Below are 11,577 nucleotides of genomic sequence, written 5' to 3'. Positions count from 1 at the left end.
CGCATGTCAGGCTTCCCAGACAACTTCTTCTATGACGAGCTATCCCAAGGCATCTGACCTAGAGGTGGTCAGTAGAAGCGATTCAAGGATACGCTTAAATTGTCCATGAAGGCATCTGGCATCGACACGGATAGCTGGGAAGAATCTGCAAAGAACAAAACAAGATGGCACACCTCCATATATAAAGGCGCTGTGTTGTACGAAGCCAATGAAACAACTTTAGCCATGCAAAAACAACAGGAACGGAAATCTCGAGGCGATCGCAGTCAACACTGGATGTAAATGTTGTCAACATTTGAAACATCATTTGAAGCTGTTTTTCCAAACCAAGCTTCAGTGTAACAACTTTGACTGAAAGAGCTGAAAACACACAAGTGAGACACACTCACTCAGCTGAAGAATATAAATGCACTAACTAGGGAATAAAACGAGTTACATTCATGATATGAGGGGCTGTACAAAAAGTCCTGTGAGACACCAGTGTGTCTCTCACTGCTCACCGTGGATTATTGTCATGATGACACACAGCACCACTGAACACACCTTTACAACACAGATTCCACTATTGCATATTTTAATCAATTAGATATCTTTTTATTATTATTTTTTTTCTGTTTATTCCGTTTTTCATTTTGCAATAGTGGAAAATAGCAGCCAAAACTTTTGAGTGATCAATATCAGACAATGTAACAAAACGAGAGCCTCTCAAAGCAGGGATCTCTAAACTCATATCATGTCCATGTCACAACCCCAAGGGCAAAATCCCTGATGTTCAGCAGACGTATCACTTTACATCAGTCTAACTGCATTAACACACCTGGCCTCAGTTGACCAGCTGACCAGCTCCCAGTCCTATTAAAAGGCTGAAGTCATGTCACTGGTTTGTGGCTTATTGATGAGCGTTTTACTATTTTCCTGCAGCTTCCCTCATGATACGTGTTTGCTGACCTGTTTCCCAACTTCTGTTCCACTGTTTTTCTGTTCCAGTCCTTTGTGATTCTCTCCACATCCCATGTTCCATCTTCGTCCACATCCCGTCTCAGTGTATTTGTGTCGCACACCTAAAAACATGTAATTTACTTTAAGAAGAGCCCGTGTGTCTCTTTCTTCTGTGTTCATTGTGTCACCATTGCACTTCATTTCCCAGTTCACATTGTACACTTGTATACAGACTCTGCTACTGAGATCATCATGAGTCAGATACGATCCCTAGTTTTGAATTTCTAAGTTTGTTATCACAAGATTTCAAAGACAAATCAAATTTTCAGAATTGATGGATACTTTGTGCAGTTTTACAGTTTATAATTTTAACTCTCTTCTGCAGTCCATTTATAACTATCTGTAATTTCTGTAACTAACAGTACATGGTGTACTGGATGATGTGCGCTGTGATTAATACATGTTGCCAGATGATGGAGCTGCAGCACACTGGTAAAAACTGGGACACGAGAGAAGAGTTTAGAATGTCACTTGCAGGAACTCAGGAGTGCTCCTTACCCTTCTACTCTGTACCCTTCCTAGTCCATGAAGTAGTGTAAATGACCACCTCAGCACTTTGAGTCAATGAGAAACTCAACCAAGTATCCATGTGAACCTCAGTGGGAGGAGGAGGAGAGTCTGTTGTGGAGCTCTGTAAGACAGCAGCTGAAGGGTTTTAGCAGAGACACAAAGAAATGGGAATGAATTTAGCACTGATGTATCAGCTGTAGGCGGTAGGTTACTGGGTCAATAATTCTCAAGATTTTGAAAACCCCTGTTTCATTTTAATCTCCACTGTTGGAAGACAGGTAAACCTTTGTCAGTCACCACTATTCGCTGCTGTATCTACATATTCAAGTTAATTTGCACTGTAGCACAAGAGACAGTCCTAGAAAAAGTGGTGTGAGCCGTAGGAGCACAATAAATAAATAAGTAGAGGAACAGACAGTGTGTTGGAAGAATTTAACCCTTCAAGTACATTTTTGGAGGGAAATTCACGACTTGGAAGCAGAGGATTCAGTTGTTGTGCAGCAAGTTATTTTGCTTCACAGTGACATGTGCCTTTGAGGCTTTGTGCAAAGTGCCATGTGTCACGTTTGAGTGACTTGTGCACTTTTCTTTTGTATATGTAGTGTGTGTGGTTCTTCTCTGCTCGTCCATCACAGTGTATAGGGAGTAATGCTTCATGAGACATTTTATTATGAGACATTTAAAACAATATATGGTGACTGGTAAATAAAAATTTTTTAGAAAACTGTCCTTCCTGTAATGGGGGTGTGGTGGTGCAACGGGTTTGCCCAGGTCACACTCTCTGCTTGGGGTGCATTGCGACAGTCTGGCGTCCCATCCTGGGTGTGTCCCCTCCCCCTTCAGCCTTTCACCCTGTGTTGCCACTTTAGGTTCTGGTTCACTGCAACCCCTACACTGGACAAGTGGTTTCAGCCAGTGTGTGTGTGTGTGTGTGTGTGTGTGTGTGTGTGTGTCCTCTCTGTGTAACATGGTTTTCCAAATTCCATAGGCTCCTTCTTGTGGTAAACTCTTTTTTCTTGTGCTAAACCCCAATCTAGGAATATAAATTAATGAGATTTTTATAATATAGTTAATTAAGAAAGAGAATTTTCAGTACTGGAGGGGTTTTAGTTATTTTTCTCAGACTTTCACAAACTGGGTATTTTTATACATATATCTATGACACAATGTAAAATGTACAGTGACAATGTGAACAACAGCACAGAATTAAATCCCTTCTTTCAAACAGACATTTAGTGTAATAAATTAACTGAAATTGATACCTTATTGATCACTCAACACAAAAAGACAGAAAAACCAAAAGCAAAAAGCAAAAAACAAAATCAACAACCTCAAAACCATTCATCACAGTAAATTAAAAAGAAACAGAGACAGATCATACAGGTTACTTATCAAAATGCTTTTGAACACATTGAAAATTTGTATCAGTCTGTGTTGCATGTATTTGCATGGAGAAGCACTTTGCATGGGCAGCACATGCTTCAGCGCTCTGGGACTGTTTATAGTCCTCAGAGTTGGACACTTCATGACTGACAGCTGTCCTTCATGGGAGTAAAACTCAAAACAACGATGATGAGTTCTATCAGTGTCTTCATCTCTGCACTTACACTTCTACTCTTCATCCAAGGTAAGTTTTAAAAAATATATATTTCCCTTTGGTGTGCAACTATTTTCTTTGTGTGCATTAAGAAATCACATTTATTACATTGTACTAAATAACAAAATTACTTAGTTTTAAGTTCATGATGAAACTTTATTTTTCCTTTCAGAATCCAAGGGACAAATAACTGTGACTCAGAGTCCTGCAGTGAAAGCTGTTCTACCAGGACAGACAGTCAGTATGAGCTGTAAAACCAGTACTGCTGTGTATAACAACAACGAGTTACACTGGTACCTACAGAAACCTGGAGAAGCTCCTAAACTCCTCATCTATGCTGCTACTAACCGTTACTCTGGGACTCCTGATCGAATCAGTGGCAGTGGATCTGGGTCTGACTTCACTCTGACCATCAGTGGAGTCCAGGCTGAAGATGCAGGAGATTATTACTGTCAGAGTTTCCATGTAATCAGTAGTGTCTATGTGTTCACACAGTGTTATAGAGCCGTACAAAAACCTCCTCAGTCACACTGTACAGTTACTGCACTGCTGGGCTTGAAGAGGAAGGAAATAATGTCACACAGTTTATAGACACTGATACAACAGAAGTACTTTACCAGACTGTTTCTAGCAAATTTGATGACATGAAAAACTCATAATTTACCAGCCATATTTCTTAAGAACACCTTTTTCCTCCCTTCTAACATGCTTAATCATTATATAAACACACACACACACACACACACACACACACACACACACACACACACACACACACATCGTCTGAACTGCTTGTCATATATGGGGTCGCAGGGAGCCGGAGCCTAACCCGGCAGCACAGGGCGTAAGGGACACAACCAGGATGGGACAGCAGTCCATCACAAGGCACCCCAAGCGGGACGTGAACCCCAGACCCACCGGAGAGCAGGACCTGAGCCAACCCACTGTGTCACTGCACCCCCCCATTACATAAGTACACAACCTCAGATATACAAGTTCCGTCCAAAGTGACGATTCTCTGAGCCTTTCGTGCTCATTTTATACCCAATATTAATAGTGTCACATTCTGCCACAGCTTGAAATCCCTCCTGCCCTCTTCCCTCTCCTCTGCTCTTCTAACCTCCTTCCCATCCACTGCACAATTCTCCAGTTGCTCTCCGCATGATGCACCAAACTCTTCCTTTTAACTCTCCTCTTATCACCACATAATGAAATTTATTACATTTAAACATCAACTTCCATGACTATTAGGAATTAAATAAACAGTCCTTAAGATTACTTTTACATTTATTTATTGAGATGATGCTTTTCTCCAGAGCAGCTAATAAGTTTATTTCCTCATTTTTACATCACAACAATTTTTACTTGAACAATTTAGAGTAAGTATTTTGTTTTGAAAGTACTAAAGCCATGAGCAGGATTAAAACCTGCATCCTTTGGATCCAAAACCAGCTCTTCTATTCACTTAGCTGGAACAATCCAGAGCGCGCGCGCACGCACGCACGCACACACACACACTTTCAGAACCGCTTGTCCCAGATGGGGTCGCGGGGAACCGGAGCCTACCCGGCAACACAGGGCGGAAGGCCAGAGGGACACACCCAGGACAGGACACCAGTCCGTCGTAAGGCACCCCAAGCAGGGCTCGAACCCCAGACCCACCGGAGAGCAGGCCTACAGTCCAATCCACTGCGCCACCGCACCCCCCAATCCAGAGCAGTTTTCTGGTAATAAATGTCATGGTTGATGTACATATCACCTCCAAGTGATCACCTGAGGTCCTGCTCTTGTTCAGATGATAAAATACAACACACCTTTGTTACATCGCTGTTCTTTATAGGAGTGAAACGAACACACAAAGGCTGCAGAATCTCACTGTCACGTCCCCCGCAGCCAGCACATCGGCGGCACCTGCTGTTTCCTAATAGGAACGGCAATAAAGAGGGACGCCGAGGAAGCCCAGATGCAGAACCTTGTTTTGCCTCCTTTGTTTCCTTTCGAGCTGTGCCACAGTGAAACTCTTCCGATATCGACCTTTGCCTGTACATTCTTGACCTCGTTCTTTGTCTAGCCCTCTGTACTACGTTTGCTGATCGCCTGACCCATGCCTGTCCCTCGACTTTGCTTTTGGATTCAGATTTGGCTTTATTAAACGTCTGTTTACAAAACTCTACACTTGAGTCCGTCCTCTCGAAGTGCAACCATGACAGAAGGTTCCACCTGCTACCAGGACTCAACAGAGTATGCACAAATGCGTATGGCACTCGCCACGCAAAGCGCCATTTTGGGAGCGCAAGACCAGTCACTGCAATGCCTGCAAAAGACGGCAGACGGATTGATCCAGGCTCTCCTAGCAGGAGGTATTATCCAACCCACCACCCAGACGGCACCCACGACTCCTGCTGAGCCTGCCCCGCCCGCACCACCAGAGGCATGCAGTACGGTTGCACGGATCGCTGCTCCAGAGAGGTATGACGGTTCACCCGATCACTGTCAAGATTTTCTGATGCAGTGTGAGTTGGTCTTTAAGTGTTCTCCTCGCATGTATCAGACTGACGCATCCAAGATTGCTTTTGTCCTGTCCTTGCTGACTGGTCCGGCCCGGGCGTGGTCAGCCGCTGGGCGGCGCACCCGCCAAAGAACCAGCTACACCGTTTCTCGTGAAAAATTTGAAGCGATTTTTGACCACCCTCACGCGGGGCTCGCGGCGGGTAATCATCTCATGCGTCTCACCCAGGGAGATAGAAGTGTGGCTGAGTACGCTTTTGAGTTCAGACCCCTCACGGCCAAGAGTGGATGGAACTGCACTGCCCTCTTCACCTGTTTCTGCAAAGGGCTGAACCCCCGGATCCAGGAAGAGCTCACGTACAGAGGTGAGGATTGGGACTTTGACCGGTTTGTGGAGACCGCCATCGCCATTGACAACCTTGGCAGGAGTCGACAGCCCCAGGGAGACCAGACCATCCACCCGGTGTCCGGCCCAGAGGAGGAACCTGAGCCCGTGCAGATAGGGCCGGGCCAGCTCAGAATAGAAGATAGAAGACGGCGCTTGGTGGGGAAACTGTGTCTCCATTGCGGGTCCCAGGAGTATCTCTGTGCCGCATGCCTGGTGTGACCGCCCCAAGGCACCTCCAAAGACATGAAGGTGAGTCCGGGGCAGCACCGGGGACAGTTGCAGTTGCCAGTGAGTATTGCCTGGGGGGGAAGCCGGATGCAGGCAAGTGCCCTCATTGATTCAGGAGCAGCGAGCAGTTTTATATACTGGGGCTTTGCCAGAGCGCACCATGTCCCTCTTAAGAGCTGTGAAATCACCCTGAGAGTGAAAGCCCTCGATGGTCAACCCTTGGGGACAGGAGTAGTTGATATTAGAACTGTACCTCTCCTGCTTGAGACAGGAGCTTGTCACCACGAGTCACCACTTCTTTCTGCTCCGAGCTCCAGACACCCCGATTATTCTGGGTTACTCCTGGTTGACATGCCATGACCCAGTCTTTAAATGGAGCACCAATGAGCTGGTTTCATGGGGAGAGTCCTGTCGCTCGTCTTGCCTCACCCTTTCTTGTCGGGCCACGTCAGTGGAAAGGGTAGAGGGCCTTCCCCAGTCGGTCATACCCCGGACTACAAGGATTTACAAGAAGTTGTCAGTAAGGCCCGCGCCGCCGAACTGCCTCCTCACCGGTCCTGGGATTGTGCTATCAACCTCTTACCAGGTACCATGCCACCTCGGGGTCGGGTGTATCCCCTGTCATTGCCAGAACAACGGGCCATGCAGGAGTACATCCAGGAGGCCCTCAAGGCTGGCCTGATCTGACCTTCGACGTCACCGGCATCGGCAGCATTCTTCTTTATCAGTAAGAAGGATGGGCGACTAACGCCGTGCATAGATTACCAGGGGTTGAACGCCATAACAGTCAAATACCCACACCCTTTGCCGTTGATCACGTCAGCCTTGGAAAGTATTCATGGTTCAACCTGGTTTACTAAATTAGACCTCCGCAGCGCGTATAACCTTATTCGGATCCGTGAGGGGGATGAATGGAAGACGGCCTTCTCCACTACACTAGGTCATTATGAGTACAGGGTCATGCCTTTTGGCCTAGTTAACACCCCCTCGGTTTTCCAGGCCTTTCTGAACCACATGTTGGGGGACTTCATTAATCACTGTGTCATCGTCTACCTTGATGATATGCTGATCTACTCAGGACCCAAGAGCAGCATATCCAGCAGGTCCGGTCGGTCCTCAGGCAGCTCTTACAGCACCGTCTGTATGTCAAAGTAGAGAAATGTGAGTTCCACCAACGCCAGATCTCCTTCCTGGGCTACATCCTAAGCCAGGAGGGAGTCTCCATGGACCCCAGGAAAGTGGATGCAGTGACATCCTGGCCTCGACCCACCACGGTAAGGGCGCTCCAACACTTCCTTGGTTTCGCCAGTTTACATTTTTACATACATTACATACAAATTACATTTACATTGACATTTTTTTATTCCACAGACACTTTTCTCCAAAGTAACGTACATGTCGGACAAAAATACAAAGAGTGTGTTTCATCAACAGAAGGAGAGATTTGGGTTCAGACATGTGATTCTAGAGTACAGTCCATTTGTCACATTCCACCATATGAACCAGTGTACGTCACTCCAGTAGCTGCATAAAGGTTTATTCATTATTCAACAATAATTAAATTAATTAATTTATACAAATAATAATAAAATAATAACAAATTATTAAAAACAAACATTTATTATGCACTTCTGAGATCAATGAAGGAGTGAATGAGTGAGAAGTGACTTTTTTTCCCCAATAACATTCTCTGTTTTTTACAAAAACCTCAGTTCAGTACATTTTTTAGGTGAAAGTTTTGTGTGAAACAATAATTTTGAAAAATGTTATATCCATTTATTTATTCAGAAGTTCTCGGAAAATACCGCGAAGCTCAAGGTAAAGCGTCTCACATATATAGTGGAGCAAAGCACATTATTAACCTCTATGTTACTAGTTACGAAAACAGTAAGAGTGGAGTAGAGCACAGAGTAAAAACACAGTAATGAGACGCCCATCTACACGGGGCAGTCGGCTCTCTTCATCGTCTCCAGAACTGGAGTCTGGGAGCCCTGAGTGGCCTTGCAGACCACCGTGCCCGCCTTCGTCCACTCGTCCGCAGGGAGGGTCAGCGTGCTGCTCCAGCTGTACTTGCCGTCCTTGTCCAGGAGTCCGCGGCTCGCGTCCCCAGGCTTGGTCCTGCCGTCCACCGTCCACTCCAGCTTCCAGTCGGAGGGGAAGCCCTTGTTGGCCAGACACGTCAGCGTGGCCTTGTTCTTACCGGACACCTCTTGACTGGACGGGGGCAGGACCGTGAGGACGGGGGCAGCGTTGCCTAGGAGACGGCAGAGGTCAGAGGTCAGAGAGAGGGCAGCGAGTGGACGGAACACCTTTAACAGCGGACATCGCATTGTGTCTCATCACCTGTACGTAGCGGAGGAGGAAAAGAGCTGTTAGTTAACGCTCAAAGGAGGAACGTATAGGCAGTTTATGAATGTCGCCCACAGTATGTATGAGGTGTATCATAATGTGTCATTAATACAAGAGAACGGATCCTTTAGAGGTCATTTTTACCTCCACAGCTCAATGCTATAAACCATAATGTGTCACTTTTCCACCCTTCTGGACATGTTCATACAGCCCTTCTGTACACTGCTTTTCTTCATTTTATAACACACTGATCGATTTGTAACAGTGTATCAGTGATGGACTGAATTCAGTTCAAAGTCAAGACAACTGGATACATAATAATTGAATTAATGACCATGGAAAACTAACACACACACACACACACACACATTTTCAGAACCGCTTGTCCCATACGGGGTCACGGAGCCTAACCCGGCAACACAGGGCCTAAGGCCGGAGGGGGAGGGGACACACCCAGGACGGGACGCTAGTCCGTCGCAAGGCACCCCAAGCGGGACTCGAACCCCAGACCCACGGAGAACAGGACTGTGGTTCAACCCACTGCGCCACCGCACCACCGCTGGAAAACTAACAATGCTCCTCAATTATTTATCACATTGTTTGTATTATTTTCATGTAATTTAATACTGACAGCTGTAAAATAAACATCAGTTCGGAGGAACAAATAATGAATTTATAAAACAGTAAAAACAGAAGAAACATATTTACAGGTTAAATGTACATCAGAAAATCCTTAGTGAACAAACAGTAAAAGACGCTTATTATCGCATATTATCGTTATTTATCGCATTTATTATTATGTATTTATCGTTGTTATCTATGCTGTTGTCAACATTTGCAACATCATTTGAAGCAGTTTTTTCCAAACCAAGCTTCAGTGTAACTGTAAACGACTTTGAAAAGAGCTGAAAACACCCAAGTGAGACACACTCATCTGAAGAATATAAATGTACTAAGGGAATAAAACGAGTTACATTCATTACTTTACACTGTTCAGGATATAATACAGAAAAAGGTTCTTACTTCCAGCTTCCAGCCTGGTTCCGCCGCCGAAAGTGTACCACAGTGATTCAGAGCCTATTTGTGCGCGTATAAACCTCCACACAGCGCCCAGTGTACCGTCAATATACCATCGGCGTTTTTACCGGCGTTTCATGGTAAATACTAATTTAACCTCATGTCGGGTGTCTTCAAGAAAACAATCACAGCGGTGTGTCCATGACTGGTGTGAAAAGGAATTTTTACACTAAAATGTATCGCACGGCCAGATGTCTTTTCTACTGACAAGTTTATTTTTGGTTTTATGACAAAGTGAAGCGAAAAACACACAAAAAAAAAAAAAAAAATAGAAAAGGAACATATTGTCCGAATAAGGAAAAGTTTACACAAATAATTAAAACCCTAAGCAAAATGTTTCTCAGAAAACATCTGGTAGGAGAGAATGAATATGAAGTATAAATATGACAATATAGTGAAACAGAACAAAGGAAAAACACATAAAAAGTATCAGTGCAGAGCTTTGATGTCGATGGTATTGAGTTAAAAGATGAAATACTTACTGCCAACTTCCAGTTTGGTGCCGCTACCAAAAGTCCACCACAGTGAGTGAAAGTCATTGAGGGGCTGTACAAAAAGTCCTGTGAGACACCAGTGTGTCTCTCACTGCTCACCGTGGATTATTGTCATGATGACACACAGCACCACTGAACACACCTTTTCAACACAGATTCCACTATTGCATATTTTAATCAGTTTATACAATTTTTCTCTTATTTTCTGTGTTTATTCTGTCTTTCATTTTGTAAAACTGAGAAGCTAAATGTTAAATAGCAGCCAAAAGCTTTGAGTGATCAATATCAGACCATGCAACAAAGCAAGACCCACTCAAAGCAGTGGTCTCTAAACTCATATCATGACCGTGTCACTGGTTTGTGGCTTATTGATCAGTGTTTCACTATTTTCCTGCAGCTTCTTTCGTGATATGTGTTTTCTGAGCTGTTTCCCAACTTATGTTCCACTGTGTTTCTGTTCCAGTTCCAGAGGATCAAACTCCGCTAGTTCCACTGATACCGTGGAATCTTCTATCAAGGACACAAACACAGTAATAAAGTGAACCCAGGTGCAAAGGTCTTACTGTGAGAGTCTGAGAAGATCTTAACAAAACCTGTAGGCAGTAGGTCACCGGGGTCACTCTCCGCAAGACCTTGAACGAGCCGATGTAGCGGGGCCTGAGTTTCTTCGAAGAGCCAGACCATTGCCTGGGCAAAAAGGAGAGGGTGCGTCGGTGCCGGTCCGCTTGCCGTTTGTACTTCTCCGAACTTTGCCACAGGTGGTTGTGCACTGTCCACCATTCCCTCTCGCTCTCTTGGTGCCAGGTCAACACTGCTCGGATCTGGTTCTGAGGTGTCTCATTTGGGAACGAGGTAGTGTGGTATCCCAAGACACATTGAAAGGGCAAGAGACCTGTGGCAGAGTGTGACGCGGTATTGTGGGCATATTCCTCCCAAGGTAGGTACCTGAGCCACTGATTTTGTCGCTGGGTAGAGTTGGAACAGAGATACCTCGCGATGTCCTGTTGCAGCCGCTCTACTTGCCAGTTGACTTGTGGGTGCTAACAGGACGTCAGGCTTACCGTAACCCTCAGTCACCTCCAGAAGGCCTTCCATACCCGGGAGGTGAACTGTGGTCCTTAGTCCGATGCAATGTCCTCCGGGAGCCCGTACAATCGAAAGACCTGCTGGAAGAGAATCTCGGCCACCTCGAAGGCAGTCAGAAGCTTGGGCAGTGGAACCAGCCTGCAGGCCTTGGAGAAACAATCAACCACTACGAACACCACTGTTTTACCCTCCGAAGTGGGTAGGTCAAGAAGGATGTCCACGGAGGTGTGTGCTCACGGTCGGGTCGACAGGAGACGTGGTCCCAGAAGGCTGGCTGGTTTCTCTGAAGGGGTCCAGGTCTGGGCGCACATGGCACACACCTGCACAAAGTCCTGGACGTT

At 45.5% G+C, this 11,577-nt stretch overlaps 1 protein-coding gene across 1 annotated transcript; it reads right to left on the bottom strand.

Moving 5' to 3' along the window:
- Positions 1-8,061: 8,061 nt before the first annotated feature.
- LOC114909772 (uncharacterized) lies at positions 8,062-11,245 on the bottom strand. The gene is made up of 4 exons (XM_029249567.1): positions 11,212-11,245; positions 10,744-11,042; positions 10,139-10,184; positions 8,062-8,484 (listed from the first exon to the last, which is right to left on the bottom strand). The coding sequence occupies exons 1-4, from the start codon at positions 11,243-11,245 to the stop codon at positions 8,168-8,170; spliced, it is 696 nt and encodes a 231-aa protein (XP_029105400.1). The 3' UTR covers positions 8,062-8,167.
- Positions 11,246-11,577: the final 332 nt, after the last annotated feature.

Source organism: Scleropages formosus, unplaced genomic scaffold (genome assembly GCF_900964775.1).
Source record: "Scleropages formosus unplaced genomic scaffold, fSclFor1.1, whole genome shotgun sequence".
Lineage (NCBI taxonomy): Eukaryota > Metazoa > Chordata > Actinopteri > Osteoglossiformes > Osteoglossidae > Scleropages > Scleropages formosus.
This window is presented reverse-complemented; position numbering and strand designations above follow the sequence as displayed.